The 21,104-nt window shown below is 42.2% G+C and overlaps 1 protein-coding gene across 1 annotated transcript in view; it reads left to right on the forward strand.

Moving 5' to 3' along the window:
* Positions 1 to 20,566, forward strand: part of NPSR1 (neuropeptide S receptor 1) — a 116,248-nt gene extending 95,682 nt beyond the window's left edge. The window contains exons 6-9 of the mRNA XM_066628869.1: positions 4,011 to 4,087; positions 10,188 to 10,277; positions 18,405 to 18,579; positions 20,479 to 20,566. Of these exons, the coding sequence (XP_066484966.1) occupies positions 4,011 to 4,087; positions 10,188 to 10,277; positions 18,405 to 18,579; positions 20,479 to 20,566 (430 nt within the window). The remainder of the gene's footprint in view (positions 1 to 4,010; positions 4,088 to 10,187; positions 10,278 to 18,404; positions 18,580 to 20,478) is intronic.
* The last annotated feature ends 538 nt before the right edge of the window (positions 20,567 to 21,104 follow it).

Genomic DNA, 21,104 nt, shown 5'->3' on the forward strand with positions numbered 1-21,104 from the left:
TTCCCTTTCCTCATGCCTAGACACCTAATAGTGGCACAGTGTATGTTGTATTAATATTTTAAAACATTATTTCTATTCTGTGTGAATAACAGTTCTCATTGAGAATCATCATCTTTTTGTGATGGCATTTTGTATGAACAAAAAAAAAATCATCAGCAAAGAGAGATGATTTGCCTCTAGCTTTGCAATGATCTCTTGCTACAGCATCATTATTTTTGGAGAGAGAATAATGAATGTTTAAATTTTTTAAATGTCGTTTCCCTAGTACTGACACTCAAAGGCATTAAGAAGCTGTTTGGCGTCACAGATCAGGGACAAGAATGCTCAGCCTGAGTGGATACATAAATTAACAGAGCATTAGCAACTGCATGTCACCATTTTTCAGAAAGGATAAGAAATGATTCAGCAGGCAGCAACAAAGCTTATAAAGAGTTTAGGGTGCAAACTGTAGAATAGAAATTGCCAAGTTTTTAAAACCAGCTCCACATTTTGCACAGCATTGGTATTCGTCATTGGTACACAAGGATTTATAGCAACATGCACACGCAAAGCAGTTTTGCACAGTTTGTGATAGACAAATCCAAATGCAGCCCGAAGGCCATGTACTACAACCCATCAGGGGTTCAGTAAACCTCCCTCTCTGTGTTTGCTACCTGCCTAAAATTGTACAGGGCAGTTGTCAAGATCCTAAAGACCAGCTTGAAGTACAGCAACACCACAATTTCTTGATGTACTTAGTATAGGGATGCATCATAGGATTTGCTAATCAGAAACCATGTTCATGAATCTCAGACATCTGGAAACCGTAGTATCAGCCTTGCCTAGGCTGTATCACAGGAGATGGAAGAAGAATTGACTGTCTCATATTATACAGAAATTAGTACCAATGTGTGTACTTATTGCTCCAGATAGTGAAGCAACAGATAAGCTACACATGGAAGGCAAGTGGACATAATATTGATTGATAACAACAGGAAGCCACTATGCCTGGTATGCTGCAGTTTTAGCATCCTAATTAAATTGCAGACAATGTAAATCTGAGACACCAATGTGGCTGGGCAGGTTCAAACAGCAACAAAGAATTCCTCTCCTGTAAAGCTTTGGTAACTTTCATGTCTGAAAGCATCCAATTTCTTTCAGAACCTTTCATCTGCTAAATGCAGTCACTGACCTTCTAAATCTTTCTCAGAAAGACTTGAAATTGTGCTCATTTCCAAATTTGGCTTGCTGAACTTTCTTGCTTTCAATTCAGTATTGAGCTAACAAAGCTTCTCTGTCTGAAAAGTGACCATTATACAATCAAATCCAAAGCTGTGACAACGAGATGACATGACACAGATGTTCAGCCAGTCAGTCTTTGTATAGAATTGTTTCCTATTTCTAAGAGTGCCCTCAAACTATCTGGTTTTCTTCAGGGTAAAACAAGAGAGACTCCTCCAAATTGCTCTAAGTCACCAAACCCTGGCCCGGGGGCCACATGTGACCCTCCAAAGGTTTGGATCCAGCCCGCAGCATGTGGTGGAGAAGCTTGGTTGTTCCGACCTGCAGCAACCTGCTGATGGGTTAGGTACATAGAGCCTTGCACAGAGAGATGCTTTCACTGGCTTCCCCAAAGATTGCCTCAGAAGGCTCTCCATCTTGAGGATTTCCTTAGAAAGAGAGCTCCTCTGGTGGGTGGGTGTGGGGGGGGGGAGAGAGAGAGAGAGAGAGAAACAACAAGAGTAACTGATGCCTGATTCTCAACTCCCCAATTATAATACACCCTTTGGAAACTTGACAGAAGGAGTTCAGATACATTCAATACCCCGATCAGACTGATGGCCAATCAGTCCCATCTATCCAACACTTACTGAAAGCATGTTCTTTTTACAAATTAATTTATTAATTTCTCCCAACAGTACTCAATTGTTCCCCAACTCCTTAACCCTGCAACACATCAATTCTCTCCCGAATATCTCCAAATAATTTCTTCAAAAACGTTTTTCCAAAAATATTGATTTTCTACCGTATTTCTCCTTTCACAAATTCATTCTCCCAAAATTAATTTCCCTTTTCAAAATCACTGTTCCTGTGCAAATCAATTTTGCCCTCTGCTCCCCCAATCCTTTTTCAAAATCAGTTCCCCCCCTCTTCCTCTCTAAAGTAGTTACTTATTTAAATTTATTTTATTTATTTTCCAACTCTTGACACTATGGCAGATATATGATGCAGCCTTGTGCCGAAAAGTTTCGAGACCCCTGCTCTCGGTCATGGGGCTTCCTTCCCCCGTCTTATGAACTATCAGAATCATACCTCAGATTTAAATAGTCTTTGATTTACACTCAGGATCTAATGGATCCTGTATCTACAGTTAGAAAGTTGCAAGGAAGTTAGGAAAGAAGACACTTATTTTCCAAGATGACTTCATGATCCTCGGATGTATTGTTACCTTCTTCTGTGGTCTTTTCCTGGAACTTCTAGCTCATCTATGGGCACCCTTTTCAGGTACCATCTCTGGACACACCGCCACTGCCATCAGAGGTAGCAGCTGGGCACACTTGCCTGGGCACAATTGGTCTTCACACAGCATCCACACTGCTGGCCTCAATTTAGAGTATCTCCTCATGACTGCCTTTTGAAAAGAAAAGAAAAAACTTGGGGAAGGTCTCATCACAGAACTACACTGAACATGTAGTTTGGCCATGAAAATTTTTTGGTCTGAAAAAATGAACTGGGTTCAAAGATAGCAAGTTTAAGGGCGCAGTCCTAACCCACTTTCCAGCACCAGCCTAGCTGTACTAGTGGGACATGTGCTGCATCCTGCAGTTGAGTGGCACACATGGAGACCTCCTCAAAGGAAGGGAATGTTTGTTCCCTTACCTCGGAGCTGTATTGCCCTTATGTCGGAGCTGGAAAATGGGTTAAGATTATGGCCTTAAAATATTCAATATTAATTTGCACGTTCGTTTTTGTTATGCACTTTATCCTCGGCAGCTGTGGGGGATCCATTTATTTATTTATTTAAATTTATTTTATTTATTTTCCAACCCCTGACACTATGTCAGATATATGATGCACCCTCGTTCCGAAAAGTTTCGCGGTCCCCTCTCTTGGTCATGGGGCTTCCTTCCCCCATTTTTTGAACTACAGATGCAGATACTACCCCCTGCAGATACGGAAACTCATGGATAATTGAATCAAAGAACCTCCAGATGCGACCAGAAGTGCCTTCTGGAACTCCCTTCTGCACACAGCTTCCCTGTGCCTCAGAAGTCCTGCCAGAGGCTTCTGAAATGAACTTCTGTTTTTTCACTAAACTGGAAGGCTCAGAAGGCCTGCTAGAGCCTTCTGAGGCACAGGGACGTCACGCATGGCCTCCCCATGCCTCAGAACGTCTCCCTCCCAATGCGATTGGAAGACTCTTCCAGTCACATCCCGAGCCACATTGGGTCAAATTCGCAGATCCTGAACCTTTGGATAAGGAGGGCTGACCTGTACATTACAATTTCCCTTATAATGAGCTAATTTCAAGCCTCAGTGTCCTTCTTGAGGCATCACTGGTCTGCATTTGTTACCCCACTGTCCCTGACTAGATTATAGAGGGCACTGAAGACCTTTCTGTTTAGATTCATGAGGGGTTCCACCACCATCAGCTCCTGCACCACCAGATTTTGTTGATATTATGAAAAAAAGTCCCAGAAATATCACTATTAAAAATTTGCCAAATTGCAAAAGTTAAATCAAAAGTTGCATTGTCAAAAAAAAAAATCAATGAATTGCATGATATGAGCCTACAAATTAGTACATACATATGTAGACTTTATTGAAACATTACAACCCTTCATAAATGGCTGGTGGTATTGGAGCTGGGGTAGGTATGTGAGGTGCATAGCTTCTCCCCATCACACTTAGGAGAATGATCAGAGAAGGAGCACTGGCAAACAAGACAGGTGCACCATTGCAGTTCTTAAGTTTATCTCACCACAAAGAAGAATAACTGGTTTGTTTTTCTATTCTCTCCCTAATGGTAGTGTTATTTACTTCATTGTGATTCGGACAATATGGATTAAGAGTAAAGCCCATGCCGTGATTGTCTCCAACTGTTCTGGTAAGTAAGACAGGCTCTGAACTGAGCCAGGCTCAAATTGTCAAAATTCTGATCTTGATTTTGAAAGCATTCTTTAAGAATATCAGAGTCTGTAGCAGTAGGTCCACAGATCTTTAGAAGACCCCCCCCCTTTTTTTTTTTAAACTTCCTGTAATTAGTTTGACCATGTGTTCTTTCTGGTTTTGTAGTCCAGAATATACAGAGCTCTGTCTGCCATATGAAACTGCCCAAGTAATTTAGTTAGTTCATCTGTTGCCTACTTAACAAGCATCAGCTCTCTGAGATCTCAGGCAGACCTCTGCCTAAGATCCCTTACTCATTCAGCTATTGCTTCCAAGTTTATAAGGAAGTCCAACATAGCACATTTGACTTCAAAGAAGGAACTAGTAAAAAGGAAGCTGAAAGGGAAAGTCAGGAGAGTCAAATCACTTCAGAGTGCATGAAGGTTGTTTCAAATGACAGTCACAGAAGCTCAACTGGAAGATATGCCAAGAAGAAGTACCCATGCTTGTGACACCAACTTCTATAGAGACCAGCACATAGAAACTGCCATAGAGACTAGCCTGAGACTTTTATTATTGCAGTGTGCTTTTAAAATATTGTAAGCCACCTTGGGAACCTCTTTGGGGGTAGAAAGACAAAGTATGAGAATAAATAAAGTAATAAGCAGAAAAGGCATCATCAGTTCCAGGAAGATGCCAAAATGGCTCATGAGTAGAGTCAAGGGAGCTATAAAAGGCAAGAAGACTTCTGAAAGTCTTTTTTTTTTTTTTTTTTTTTGTATCCATTATTGTGCATTTGCAGTTGTTTTGCCAGAGTTTGTGTTCATTTTAAGTTCTCATCTGGGCAAGACCTCAATTTTCTGATAGGAGCCTTGCCCAGATGAAAACACAAAAGAACACAAACTTGGGTAAAAAAAAACATAAGGGATACCAAAAGAAAAGAAAAAAAGAACATGAGGAGCTCATAGCTAGATACATCAAGGCAAAGAATACGAACTTCTTTATTTTATCAAAAGCAGGAAATGTGCAAGGGAGGCAGTTGGACTGTTAGATAAGGAAGGCATACAAGAAACGCTTAAGGAGGATATGGAGATTGCAGAGAAGCTCAATGAATTCTTTGCATTTGTCTTTTCTACAGAAGATGTAGGGCAGATATCCATGCCTGATATGACCCTCTCAGGGAGAAAGTCTGAAAAACTGAGAGTGCAAAGCTAACTTTGTGCTCCGCTGGTGTAGCGGCTGCTGCACCGGCCTAGAGAATTGCAAACATGCCATAAAACACATTTGCAGCAACTTGAGAGTCAGCTGCACTGGTGGGAAAACCTGTGCTGTCCCACTGGTGCCAGATCTGAACCTGATCTAGGAAATTACAGGCCGATCTGCTTAACATTTGTTCTAGGTAAACTGGTGGAAAACATAATTAAAGATAAACTTATTTTAGGTTGAAGGAGAATCAGCATGTTTTCTGCAAAGGTAGGATAACCTCACTAATCTTCTAGAGCAGTGTTCATCAACCAGTGGCACTCATACCACCAGTGGTACTTGAAGTGGTGTCTGGTGGGGGTCAGGACCTCAGGACCCCGTGATCCCTGCCACTTGGCAACGAGACCAGCAATGCAACATGACAAGCAGCAGTTGGAGGTTTGGCTCGATGGGCAGAACTCAAAAAAGTCCTCCCATCTGCCCTGAGCCTCTTACTGGTGTTTGTTGTGTCATTGCTGAAAGTAACTGGTGATGACATCATTGCCAGTTACTTCTGATGGTACTTCCAATAGGTGGACTATGAGAAGTGGTAATGCAGGGTACAAATATTGAGAAACACTATTCCAGAGTTATTTGATAGTGTCAACAGGCATGTAAATAGAGGCAATCTAGCTGACATTGCATTCTTCAATTGTCAAAAGCTTTTGGCAAAGTCCTCACCCAGAGGCTCTTAAGGAAACTTGGTAGTCATGGAATAAGAGGACAAGTTCCTTTACGAATTGAAAACTGCTTAAAGTACAGAAAGCAGAGAGTAGGAATAAATGAGTAATTTCCATAGTGAAGTAAGAAGCGACATCCACCAAATATTTGTTTTGGGACTTGTACTTTTTAACTTGTTTCTACATTATCTGGAATTATCTGGAACAGTTAGGTCACTAAGTTTGTAGATGCCACTATGCTGTACAAGATGGTGTTAAATCATAGAAGATAGTGAAGTGCTCCAAAAGGACCTCCGAACTGGGTAAATGGGCAACCAAATATTAAAGGAAGTTCAGTGTCAACATGTGTAAAGTAATGCAAGTTGGAGCAAAAAATCCCAGTTTCACATGTACACTGATGGGATCTGAGTTGTTAGTGATGAACCAGGAAGGAGAACTTGGGGTTGTGGTTAATAGCTCAGTGAAGCTTTATTTATTTATCTATTTGTATGTTACCTTTCCACCTCCTAAGAGGCTCTCAAGTCAGTTCACATTCAGTTAAAAAACACAGTTTGGTAAAAGTGGAGGTGACAATGGGGATTCTTGTGTTGCTGGCTTTCCTCCTTCTCCTTCATCTCCTCCTCAATAAGTGGTTGGTGTTTCTCTGCAAGGAAGAAGGGGCACGATTCAGCTTTCTGTACATTGAGTTATGACATACTGTTTAATCATAACCCCTTTCCTTATTGTATTAGCAAGCTGGATGTCCCAGAGAAATTTATACTTCTAAACTTCCATTGATGTCATCATAAATCCAGTTTTATAGCATCTGTAGAGGAGCTTTCACTGTTTCAGTCTTCAGTCTTCATTGCCTTGATCCTCTTTACATTTGTATTATTTACTGAGCTCCAAGAAGCTCTTCCAAGGATGAAAGCTTATAGAGTTAAAAGGAAACAACATGTAATTGCCACAGAGGCCATTAAAATGCCCACTTAATCAAATCTATATGAGACTGGAACTGAATTAACAAACTTGTTCACAGACACATGTTTACCAGGCTGGATCTCACTAACCTTTCCTGGAAGTAATAGGAGAGAATGAATGATCAAAGTGAAACCAAGTATGCTCGCTGTCTGAATGGCTATGACTCCATTAGTCAAAAATATGTCCTGATACTCCACTGCGTTTCAGCAATCCATCTCCATCAACTCCAAAAGATATTAGCAAAAGAAAAATCAGGACTATTGCTTCTGAAACTGAGACACATTGAAATGCTGATTCATCAAATACATTATTAATAATATATTAATTATTCATCAAATACATTATTGATATTGTAATAATTATTAATAATAATTTGAATTATTAATATTCAAATGGAAATGTACAGGGATTATCTTAGAAGTGAGAAAAAGACAAACTCTGTTAATTTGGAATTCCTGAAATGTATTAAGGCCCAATCCTGTCCCCATGAAATGCTGGTGCATTCCCATGTATGCCAGAGTATCCCCCCACATGTTAGGAAAACGCTCTGATGTCACTCAGATGTCACTCAGATGCCAGTACAACTCTGCTGGCAGAAAAGCCAAAACAGCCCTCTTTGACAGCCCTCTTTTGCTTGGCCAGTGAAAGGAGATTTGTGCAGCCAGCTCCTTGCCACCACAACCCCTGCAACTCAACACTCTCAAGCTGCACAGAAATGGCATGGTAACTTTATCCATGGGGCAGCCTCATCAAAAACCACCAAATCTCCACTATCTTCCCTTGTCTTTGTTTCATGCAAAGTCAAATTGACTGCATACTTAGTGATAGTGATAGTCTGTGTTTGTGAGTGTTGCAGTGTGTGTTTGTAAGGCTGTCTGCTTTTTACCCTTTTTGTTGGAGGTCTGAGTTCAGCCTCAGGCTTCCTTCCACACATTCCCTTGACTGATCCCTCCTCTGAAAATAGGCCTTTTCAGTTGGAGATTCCAGGCAGACAGGCCTCAGTGCATCAGTGAAGAGAGTTTTGTACAGTGGGAGAGACTAGCTCCCCCACTGCAATGGGAATAAGCAAGGACCTGATACAATGCACTGTATCATTTGGAGGGGCTATTATCCATCTAATGGATCGCTATCTGATCATTTATCTCTGATGCACCACTCACGTGCTTTCAAAACAGCTGTTAAAAATGATTCTATCTGGAAGGCTGTTAAAAATGATTCTACCTGGAAAGAGCTCAGCTGCCTAGATCCAACAATGCAGAAGCACCAGCACAAAACACAGCCACTAATCATGAATCATGCTTTGAGTCGCTTTTTTGATGGCTTTGAGGAATGGATGGTGTTTTTATCTACTGCTGCTGATTTCCATTACAGTTGAATTTTTTTTATGTGGTTTTTCCTTCTCTGTGAGACACCTTGAATGCTACTGTGTGGCAGAAAGGTGGCATAAAAACAGTTGAAAGTAAAGAAAACACATTCTCAGACTAATTAGGGGAAAGAGGATCCTCTTGGGGAGGGAGGAATTAAAAACTAAACTGAAAGCAAATCCACAATGGGAGGAGCCCCCTAGAGGCCCTGTGATTATCTGTGGGCCTCTGCAGAATGCTCCCATTTGCAGATGGGGTGTCAGCCACAACAATGCTGCAAGTCTCTCATCTGGCACACCTTGGTATGGAAGAATGGGAACATGTAGTCAGATGAAGAATCATAGTATGTTAGAATTTCAGGGTGCCATAAAGCTCTGGTCCAGCCTGCTGCCTGGTGCAGGCAATTACTACAGCCTCCCAATTTGGTGCCCATCCCATTGAAAGAAATGCAGATGAACCATATCCACATTAAGATGTGCATTCAATGTGGATATCATCTATCTGCGTGGTATTATTTGCAGCATGATGAACATTTGAATGTGCATTGCTATCCATGTTCTGCCTCTCTTGGTTATACAAAACTATGCACGACAAAAGCTGGATTGAGACAAAATCTTGCCACAGGCAAATCATTAAACGGCCAGCCCAAAGTGGCAAGACAGAGAGTGCCCTGTTGCTGGGCAATGGGGATGTGTGACCCCTTCACCAGCACCAGAATGAGAGAGCAATTGGTGTGAGCAAATAGTGAAAGGTAAGGGGTCTTTTACGTTTTTATTTTTTTTACAAAGCAGTTTTGAATCTTCCAAAACAGCAACTTTCACCATGAAAAAAAAACTATCCTCATAAAATTCAGCTCTTGTGGATCAGTGACAGGGTTGGATGGAGAGAGAGAGAGAGAGAGAGAGAGAGAGAGAGAGAGAAAGAGAGATTTACTTCACAGCAGGTAGCTAGGCTAGAATGGCATTTGCATTCTTTCTAGTTGGACGTTCTCTCAGACAGATATTTGCAGTCATCCTTATCAAACAACTACATCTGTGCCCAACCCTTCCCTCCTAAGGCAGGTATGGGATTTCTTTTTATGCTGCTGTAAATTATACAGCAGTATACAGGATAGGAATACAAATTAAACAAACAAGGGGTGAATGGTACAGTAGATTAGCAGTGGGACATTGGACACAGCCATTTATTCAAACTGAATTAGTTCTCTCACCTCTGAAATGAAAAACTAAAGCACTGGGATATAGTAATCTCTATACTATAGACCAGGGGTGTCCAAAGTTTTTGGCAGGACGGCCACATCGTCTCTCTGACATTGTGTCGGGGGCCGGGGGGAAAAATTAATTTACATTTAAAATTTGAATAAATTTACGTAAGTTTACATAAACAAATATATTAAAGATGAACTTATATGAATGAATGAAGGTCTTGCAATAGCTCAAGGCCTATAAAAGGCCTTGCACAAAGCAAGGCTGGCCTTTCCTTTGCTGCCGCTACTGCATCACAGACGTGAAACAATAAGCAGTGGAGGGAGCCCTCATCCCACAGCTCATGCAAGAGGTCAAACAGTCGCCCTCACACTGAGAGCAATTGCGTTGGGCCAGTGTGGGCTCCAGCAGGCTCATTGAAGACTGGGGGCTCCCTGAGGGCTGCTTTGAAAGGCCTCGAGGGCCACAAGTGGCCCCAGGGCTGGGGTTTGGGCACCCCTGCTATAGACTCTTAAAATAAAATTTTTTTTGGACAATTATAGGATTTTTTATTAGAAAAATGATTAAATATGTGATCAGATCAAGGAGCTAATTGGCCAGGTTCTATATTCTGATGCTTATATTAATTTTTTATTCTCTCTTTGCAGATGGGAAATTCTGTGCTAGTTATACCCATCGAGGACTCATTTCAAAGGCTAAAATCAAAGCTATCAAATATAGTGTGGTAATAATTCTTGGTAAGTGACAGCTAATTAACATCGGCAAAGATTTGGCTAGATAGTGAACTGTTTCTCGGAAAATTTAAAGAAGGGTCCTTTTTTAAAAAAAATTTAAATATTTTTCAAAAACAAATATAAACAAACACACAACACAAAAAAACAAAACAAAGAACATAACACTTACACAAAAGAAGGTGCAGGAAATCATATATCATCATATATCGCCAAAACTAATAAACCATTACATATCTTAATCAATTTCCTCTTCTAAATTTACCTCTTAATATCATTTTTCATTCTTCATTCATCTATCATATCATATCAAATTATATATATAATACAATCATCTAAATGCCCTTTCATATATTTCTAAAACTTCATTTTCAACCAAGCATAAAAAGGTTTCCATTGCTCAATTTGTGTCGGTTTTTGTTGGTGATGCAAAATTTCTGAAAGTCTGTCCATTTCCACCACATTCATTATTTTCTCTTTCTCTTCTTCCTCACTCTCCGTGGAACATATCTCAGAATTTTAACTTTATTGTCATCCGCTATCCATTCCTTTTCCTGTGAGGCCTTCAGTAATTTATCTCTGTAAAAGGTCCTGATGAATTTCACATAAGTTTCTCTTGGTAATTCATATTTTCTCAGATAAAAAGTGCTCACTCTTCTCACTGGATCCAGTTCTTTAAATATCTCCTCCATCGATGTATCAATCCCTTCTCATTTTAATCTGGCAATCTGTCGTGACGTATCTTCTCCTTTCTCTTCTGGTATATTTTGTATCCTCACCACTCGAGCTGCACTATCCATTTGAATTTCAATTAACGGTGACTCTGCGTTATGCTGATTTTCTTCTGCCTCCGATATTTGATCTTGATCTTTTCTTATAGTTCATCTAATTGTTTAGTTAAAGCATCCATGCTGGCTTGGGTCTGTGCAGATTGGTTTATTTGTTGCTGTACCATTGCCAACAGTTTCTCCCTATTATCTTGCATAGTCTGTTTCCAGTCTTTCCCTTTTGATTCCTTTTGTATTAATTTTCCAAGTCCCATCTCCAACACTGGCAAGTTTCGGACTTTCACTGTTTTAGTCGCCATCTTTATTAATGTTCTTTAAGACCACTAGATGTCCTCAGTGTATTATCTTCCTTGCTTCACTTATAAACGCAAATCCAGTTCTTGCAATGTCTTTTAAAACTGCTAGATGTCACTGGTACACTGTTCTTGTTTTATTTTTGTTTCTTATCTACTGTGTTTATACTTGTAGCCTTGGCAACCGCACTCCTCAATCTGCAAGAATGTCAAAACATTCAGCCGCACTCCCAAACGATAGTAGCAAACCAAGGCAATAAACGCTCCAATGCACAAACTTTTGTCCAAGGAAAGTTAATTTATAATCCACCGAAATTCAAAGTTGTAAAGTTATATTTATATTTTCAGATAACTATAACAAGCTTGGTAAATCTCTTCCATGATTTCTCCTCGCACCGATAAACAGCTAGGGGGGAATCTCCCCCCTCCTCTTCTTCTCACGGCAAGAAAAAACAAAATCAGGCAATCAAATTACTCAGTTCACGCCAGGCATACACAAACGGAATAACCCTTACTTAAGTCTTTCAACGTCTTTCCCTGCAGGGGCTTTCAGCTTGATTCAAAATGAATTCTTCACCATTGCTGCCTTAGACGGCGGAATCTCCTGGGAAAGCCCCCTGGCCGGGCTTTATCTCCTAAGGAATTGTGCCATCAGATGGAGGAGTTTGTCTCTCCTGACAAACAATACTCAGATCTCCTTGAATCCGCAGTTTTTGGGGAAAAAAACAGAGTGCCTTTCAAGAGCCCAAGAAAGGCACGTCTGCTCAGTGCTGGCTGGCCCCTCCCCCCAAGAAGGGTCCATTTTTTAATTGCTTCCATGAAGCGTTCTCAGCTGCATTACTACAATTCCCATTCAAACGCCCTGCAATGGGGATCCTCGGTTAGATTGCCCATGCCAGAATCAGAGTCCATTATCCTGATCACCTCAGTTCACAGCGGCCACACTTTTACAAACCCATGCAAATCTGTGTCAAAGTGTCAAAGGCTGGTCCAGGTCAAAATGGCAGAGCTAACAGCATCCAAAACTACCTGGCAATGGCTGGAGGTGGCTAGAAGTGAGCTGCCCATTCTATCTTTAAAAAAAAAAAAAAATCACCCCAACTGTTTTTTACTTTTTTAACTGTTGTAATACTTATTGTTTTATTTATTGTAAGTCTCATTGTTATTTTTTGTGAAACTTGTAAGCCACCTTGAGCATTTGCCATGGCAAAGGAAAGTTGGGATATAAATTTCTTAAATAAATATCTGAACACCACAGTGTCACAGCATTCTGGAATAGAACATCCAGAGACTTTGGGCTCAATGCTAACCCGCTTTTCAGCACTGGACTAAGGGCAATGCAGCTCCAAGGTAAGGGAACAAACATTTCCTTACTTTGAGGAGGGCTCTGTAAGTGCTACCCAACCACAGGATGAAGCACACATCCCATTGGCACAGCTATGCCAGTGCTGGAAAGTTGGTTAGGATTTGGGCCTTCATCAACCAGTGCAAGCTTTAATCAAATAAATGTTACTAGTGGCATTCAAGTAGTCCAAGGAGGTACTAAATTTGTAGTATCCTATCCTATTTGTAGTATCCTATCCAATCAGGGCCCAATCTTATCCCCGCTCCCTGCCACTGGAAGTAATATTCCAGTGATAGGATTTACTTTATGGCCACTGTAAATGGCTTTACAGAAGTGCACGAAGTTGCATGTTTCTGTCTGACTGCTAGGGAAGCCATGGAGGCATCACACATGGCAGTGATATCTGGAATGGTCACCACTTCTAGTAGATAACTGGTGGTGGCAAGGGGAGGGCAGAAAGGGGGAAACCTGGCAGGGAGGGGGAGGAACGGGGGTGGAGAGGCAGCATGAGGGCATGGATCTGGTGGCAATGATGCGTACCGGATCCTATCCCCTCCTTTCTGAGGCTGACTGCTCCTTTCTTCTCCTTGCACCAGCTAATGAGCTGACACAGGTCCAAGGAGTGGAAGGCTCATTGCAGACTGCGAGGCTTATGGAGGGGTAAAGGGAAATATTTCCCTTTTCCCTCTGAAGCCTCCTGATCTTCCTCCCCTCTTTGCAGGATACACTACATTCCTTTTTGGTATGGCTGCATTAGCACAGGGGGAGGGATAGGATTGGGCTGTTACATATATCCTTTGTATGACAAGTCTATGGACATCCCAAGAAAGAAAGGCAATACAGAAAGAGGATCACAGTTTAAAAGCAATCAAAAATAGCTACTGGAAATGATCTCATTACCTGTGGTTATTGTCGGTCTCTCGCTCTGACTCCTCCCAACTAGAGAATCACAGCTTTACCAATTCCCAATTAGCAAGACCTGGAGGATCCAGCCTGTTTTCAGGCCTGTCACCCAACCAAAGTGAGATTGTTTCCTAGTCCACTAACAAGCTCTGTTCCCGTAGCTGCTGCAAAATGGCTGCATGCTATAGATGGAGTCAGACCCATGGCAGTTATTTTGAACCTGTTCTTCACAAGACTACTGATAGGGGATCACATAACTGAATGCTCTTCCACACTTTTTTTTTTTTTTGAATCTCACAGATACAAAAACAGAACAAGAAAGAGGTGTGATTAATGACCCGCAGTTGAGACAAAACAGAGCAACCACCTCGTGGAGTCCATTTTGTTTAGCCTGGTGATGAACCACTTACTTGCACAGCTGATGCCCACTTCTGCAGCAGTGAGAAACATCCTTCCATGGCAACACACTTGTTGAGTCTCAGTTGTCACTGCAATGACATCTTGGCTGATGCACTATGTTGTTGTGTTTCCTTTTTCTGGAATAAGTAAACAGCTGCTTTTTTTCTCTGTAGAGTGGGGTATTCTGTGTCTGAGCTTTTCCAGCTCCCTGAAATCTTTGCTGCTTTAAACACTATGTCTGTAGCAACAAAAGTGTTGCCAGAGGGGTACCACTGTGGGAAGGCAGTCTACCCCTCTCAGACTGCCCTCCCGCAGAGGTGCCCCTCTGGCAACACTTTTGTTGCTACAGACATGGTAGCCATCATGGCAGCCATGGTAGCCATCGTGTTTCATCCTATGCCATTGTGTTTCAAACTGTGTCTGATGATCTCTTTTACAGCCCAATCCTATCCCCAGCAGCATCGCCCGGTGCAGCAGTGCCAAAATGGCTACCACTGCATCCAGCGGCACAGCCAGGGCCGCCAGAGGTCTCTCAGGAGAAGAGAATTTTCATCCCCTTCCCCCAGGAAAAGCCCCAAGCCCCACAATGGGGTTTCTCAAGTCTGTGCCAGCTATTTTGCCAGCGTAGCCTTGAGAGCCTATATGTCAAGCTGGCACTTTGCTGGCACTGGCTGTTCCTTGCATGGAGGGTGCCGTAAACATGCTTTATGGCATGTTTACAACACCCAGCGCCAGTGCTGGAGCTCAGCGACAGCGCTATGGCCAAATAGGATTGGGCCCTCAACTATTTCCACATCATTTTTCTGCTATCCAAGGAGTTTTTCTTAAACTCATAGAAACATTCTCAGCAAGTTTTTAATACATCACTTCCCAGCGTACAGGTGAAACTTTGTTAAACCAAGATTCACCTGTATGTCATCTTAATTAAGACTGAAATCATTGTTGGGTTAGGGCATATACAAATAATTTAATCAATCAAACAAGAGGAGATTTAAAGTGAATTTTTAATGCTGTGATGCTGGTGGCACTTTGGTAAACGGTGTTCACCTGCATTCGGGCATTGCTGTGCTGTCATTTTTCCAAAGTAAATTATTGTCTCCATGCTCATTTATTACTATGAGTTGATCTTAATATCCTTCACACTTTTACCTGTTGTGAGATGCTTTTTATATTAATTACTCCTTTGAAAGGATGCCCAATAAGACGTTTAAGTGGTTGCAGCTGAAATTTTCGTTCAGACCTGTACTTTTAACAAGCTACTATGTATATTATTTTAACAATGATAGTAAATGGAACTTACTCCTGGGTAAGTATGGGTAGGATTGCAGCCTAGGATTGTTAAAAATGTTCTTGCTTGATGATGTCACTTCTGGTCATGACATCACTTCGGGTGGGTCCTGAAAGATTCTCATTCTAGAAAGTGGGTTCCGGTGCTAAATGTGTGAGAACCACTGGCTTAGCATATATAACATGGGGTTTGATGATCAGTTATAGTGGGATGCAAATAACTGGGACTCAAAAAAACCCAGACTCAAATGTCCGGAAAATCAATGTCCAGGACACATTTGACCAAGACACCGTTGTTCAGGACACAAATACTGTATCCTAGCATGGAAAAACACCATAAAAAGAGCAAGATTTAACACGGGCATGCTTATTTCAAGTGGCATGGTCATTTACACATCCCAGAACAGTCAGAAAGCGCTGTGTAACATTCCTGTGATCTGTCACCATTCCATCATATTTGCTGATGTCTCTACCACTGCCCCTACAGCGACCACCGACTCTCCATTCTCAGTGACCATGTTTCAATGATACAATAGCCTAGTATCTTTTTCTGAACTTTCCAACTTCCACCTTGTACAGTTGTTATGGGCAACTTTGGGTGCCTTCCCTCCCAATAAAACCAGAATAGCAGTGGCAACGATTAGATTGCCGTAGCTCTTTGCCTCTGCTCTGCCCTGCCCATGCATGCAGGACTGAAGCATAGAGGGGAGCCTGATTGACTGCCAGAAGCATCTCATGCAAAGGAGAAGGCAGGTGCAACTAGCCTCACTTTGTGTCTGGCTTGCGATTGCCGTCATTCAGTCTGAGATTAGCTGGTCAATCATTTGGGGGCCAGATAGGAATTTTTTGCTGCCAGTCAAAATTGACTCATGGTTTTTTGCCTACCCCAGAGTGGTGTTAGGGTGTGGTTAATGTTTATCCCCAATTTTAATGTGTTTGTTATTTCCCTGTTAGTCGCTTTAGACAGTGGCATTCCTGGGGAAGGTCATGGGCCAAGTGACTCAGGGGCCACACCTGTGAGGCCTCTGGAGGCAGCACCCCACTGTCACCCACCTTCTGGAGACCTTCCAAGGGCCAGGGAGGCCTTGTGAAACGTCCTCTGGTTCTCCAAAAGCCTTCTGAGGCCTCCGGGAGGCCATTAAACATGACTTCTGGTTTTCCAAAGAAAACCAGAAGTCATGCTTAAAGGCCCTCTGGAGGTTTCAGAAGGCTTTTGGAAGGCCAGAGAATGTTGTGTGAGGCTCCAGTGCCAACAATAAAGAGGGAAACAGCAGTCTCCCGGGGCGGGGGGGGGGGGAATTATGCAATCCTGGTCCTGAGTGGCACGTGGTCCAAGATCGCAAGTGGCTTTAGGCAGGTGCCATGTGGGTTAAGTAGTTAGGAGTCACCTTTGGTGTCCATCTGAAATAAGCAAGGTTAGGGGGTGAGCTAGTGCTGTTGATGCTTGGTTGCCTGGCTTGATGAGGCTGCCTGGCAAACACCTTGGCTGGAATTAGCAAAGCTTCACAGGGGATTCTAATGAGTCTGTGCTGTGCCTTGACCCTTTGGCATTATCTTTGATAGACTTTCTTGGTCTACGACCTTGTTTGGCCTTGAATCAGATGGTATGTCCAAAACTGATGATGGGGGAGGCAGACGGCTAGTGCCATTTCCCCCAGATTAGCATCCACATGACCTTGGGGTTGTTAGTTACCCTGCTGCAGCGTTTATATATTTAATAAAGTGACCCAGTCTCCCACTATGCCTCTGTCTTGTGTAATTTATTGGGGGGGGGGGAATGCAGGGTAGTGGTCTTCTGTCCTACCAATAACTATATACCTCACTTGTGGCACAGATGTATCAGGAAGTTCATTTCTAATTGTTGGTAGATGTTTCCTAGAAAATCTCTCACAAGGTTCTTAGGAGAGTTTTCCCTTTTATCCATATTTCCATTTTATCTGCTTATCTTGGTACAGAGAAGTTGCAGTAACCCCTGCCAGCCAAGCTCTTTGATTTCTTTTTCTCTTACATAAATTTGAGCATTTATTTATTGTGGAGGTAAAGTCAGAACTAAAGACCCCTTAATTTTGGTTTTGGAATTTATTAATATTAAATCAATTAATAATGATTTAACTGCATATGCATTTCTGTTTAATATGATTATATTGCGGTCGTGAGGTGCTCTGCTTGCCTAGATTAGTCTAGGTCGATTGGAATATTGATATAATAGGTCTGTGCCCCACACATTAAAAGCTTGCTTCTCAGATGGGCAGTGGCGTCACTGGGTTTAGTGTCACCTAGTGCACCAATGGTGTCACCCCATGGCCCCACCCCATCCAGTCTCACTCCAGCCCCGTCCTCTCATGGCAACAGAACTGGCTTTCTAGACCAGCTGCTCACCTCAGAACTCCTGGACCAATCACTCACTATGGTGCCTCCAGACAGACTGGCTTGTTGCAGATAAGCAACTTACCATGGTAATCCTGGGCCAGCTGCACCTCATGGTGCTTCACTTGTCACCCCCTCCGGATGTATCATCCAGTGCGGTTTACACCCCCCCTCACACCCAACGAGTGATGCCACTGCAGATAAGATGTGCAAAAGCAGTTGTTACAGTAGGAACACTTCTGCTCCTTTACCAATGAGCCTCTGGACATTAGCAATAGAAGTATTTTGCAAGCAGGGAAACCTGATTCCTTCTAACCAGGTCATAAACCGATTTGGGAATGCTTTTGAGCCTCTTCATTTAGAAAGAAAAGTGTTGCTAAATAGGGCTGTTACAGTTTTAAAAAGACCATCTTAAAAAGTTTTGCATATTTGTGAAGATGGAGGATTATTTGTAAGAGCCGGATCCTAATGCAGGGTTAGGTGCATCTAAGCCTGGTGAAATAAATACAGTTCCATACATCCAACTCTTCATGCAAGCAGTCTGCAAAGGTTTGTCTCTGCTTCTTAAAGATTCAGCAGTTCCCCTTTGGGGAGGAAAAAGCATTCTTGCAAGAGTTGCCAAGTTGGATTGTGCTCAGCTCAGGCAGGGCTACTGATCCAAGTAAGCCTGAATACATTTCAAGACTTTTCAGATTTTATTTATTTATTTATTTATTTATTTATTTATTTATTTATTTATTTATTTTTGCAGCATTTGTACTCTGCTGGAGTCCTTACTTCCTCTTTGATATCCTGGACAACTTCAGCATCCTCCCTGAAACCAAAGAACGCTTTTATGCAGCAGTAATTATTCAGAATCTGCCAGTATTAAATAGTGCCATCAACCCCATCATATACTGCATCTTCAGCAACACGCTTTGTCTCTCGTTCAGGTATGAGACTTTTTTTTTCCTAATGGCAATGAAATTGGGAAGACTTTTACCAAATATGCACCAGGCTGTGATTTACACTTGTCACTTGAGAGCAGCTCCACCAAGTGAGACCACTGCCTGCTAACAGCAGAGAAAACAGGCAGAGAAAGCCACAGGAAAGAGAAATCACATGCACAGTGAAGGAAGAAGCACTCGCTGGGCATTTGGAGGGGGAAGTATAGGGAAAAGCAGTCAGGGCTGGCCCCTCCATGAGGCTAGCTGAAGCAACTGCCTTAGGCAGTGGATCAGTAGGTGACACCCACCTTCATCCACCCACTTGCCACTGCTACTCCTCTTCCAACTTCCATCAGAAAAGGATGAGGGGGTGGAGTAGGAGAGCAAGTGTGAAAATCTGTCTTCTACACCACCCCCCTCTTCCTTTTCCAACCCAGATAGTGGAAGGCACATCACCAAGAAAATCTGAATGCTGCCAAAACTAGGAGGTTTTGGACTAGCTTTGACAGCAGTCCATCTTAAGAACCCCACTGCACATTCTGGAGAGGTACAGAGCAGACCAAGATTTCCCATCTCAGTTCATCTCAACTCATCTTTGTGAGAAGTAGACCTGCATTTAAAACTTCATCAATCTTGGACAGGCCAAACTTGTATTTGTACATTGAGGGTGCAATCCTAACCCCTTACTTTACATCCCCTTACTTTGAGGAGGCACCCAACTGCAGGATGCAGCACATGTCCCATTGGCACCACTATGCCAGTGCTGGAAAGCACTGACATAAGGGGTTAGGATTGCGCCCTTGGTCTCCTAAGCACACAGTGCATGTGTCCATTATAAACATTTGCCTGCCCTTTGGTTCATCAGTCGAGCACACAGAGGAATGCTGTGCCCATTAAAAATATTTTAAAAGTGGTCCGCATGGATCATTCCCTAGTCCACTCCACTCCTTTGGTTGAGGAAACATTCCTGAAAGTTCTTGAAATCCACTAATTGCAGAGGCTCTGGCTTGTGCCACGCTTTTACGGCTGTTTCCACGGTTGCAGTCGGATAACTCTCTAGGTTGGGGGCGGAGCGCACAAGAGCCTAGCTTATCTAATGCTGAGTTTAGACTAAGGAGCAATTTGTTTCTATTGCACAGAAACATGTTCCATTAAACCCCATGTGTAAATGCACCACATTGAAGAGAAATGGCAAAGGTAATTAAATATGACTTTCTTGACTCTTAAAATAGGATCCTGAAGTATAAGATTTTGTTTTTAATTCCTTGACCTTTTCAAGGATTGTCAAGGAGTAGTAGCATTGTTGGACTTTCAGTCACAGCATTCAATTAGGTTGAGAAGCACTCAGTGTTCAAATTATAGGGGAATAGTAAGGGGGCGATTAATGAAATTGACAGGCCCCACCCCTGACTCCCCTTAATTTTAACCAATTCTTGGCTCCCCTGTAGTTTTAAGTAATTAAGGGAACCAGCATGAAAGGTAAAGGGTCAGCTCCCAATAATATTAGCCCTGGAATCACTGTGCTAAAGGCAGAGCAGACACATGCATGTTAGTCAAGTGGATGCATCCCTATATTCCAGGCCTGTACAACTTGTGACCAGTCATTCTTGGGAGGACATCAGGGATTGGACAAACCTCTTCTCCCTGGGGAGTTGTCAAGCACCATGCAGACAACACCACATGGTGTTTTGTTTGGTGGGTCACAGGTTGTACTGACCTGCTATACTATGATCTCATTAATTGTAAAGGGATAAAACATGTTTAGGTGTGATGGATGTGTGACTTGTGGCATGTATTACATATATGTCTCCAAAAGGAACAACTGACTGCCATCTCTGCCCTAAGCCCTTCAGTTGGTGAGATTTATCTTCCATTGACTCTGATATTTTATGTTCTCAGGCAAAGAAGATCAGGCAACTTGGGAACTTTCAGAGACCGAACAGAAGGACAGGAGATGCAGGTTGTGTCCAGGCAAGAATATATTTAGAGCATGTGCACCTACAATGAGCACATTGATCCTGAAGAGCAAAAGTCAGTGTTCACAGATCTGTCTATTCTGGGAAATGCAAGTGGAAAAATTATTTATTGTATTCCCTTGTGGTCAGTGTATCTACCTGGACAGAAGTTGAACTTCCAAGATTTATTGCAGTTCTGGATCTAATCTAGGCTTTCAGACATCATGCTATATGCATCAACGTGGCATATCTCCATGTAAATAGCTTTTATCTATATGAAAACAGTCTATTTTTAAATGCCAATGTCAGATTTCTATACGGTAAAGCTCATTGTACATATACTGATAGCTAAAAATGGATTGTTTGATGGGAGGGAGCATAAGAGAGGCATTTCATCTCCTTTTCAGAACTGGCCATTCAAAACCCACATCAAAATACTTGAAATCACTATCATTATCACTTTTTTTTAGGATGTCTCAGAAGAACTGAGATGTAGGATAAGTCCTCATCATTCTGCGATCTTGGCTGTGGATCTCCTAAAGATCTTTCTACCAGCGCTCCTTATAAACT

Source organism: Tiliqua scincoides, chromosome 5 (assembly GCF_035046505.1).
Source record: "Tiliqua scincoides isolate rTilSci1 chromosome 5, rTilSci1.hap2, whole genome shotgun sequence".
In the NCBI taxonomy this organism is placed as follows: Eukaryota; Metazoa; Chordata; class Lepidosauria; order Squamata; family Scincidae; genus Tiliqua; species Tiliqua scincoides.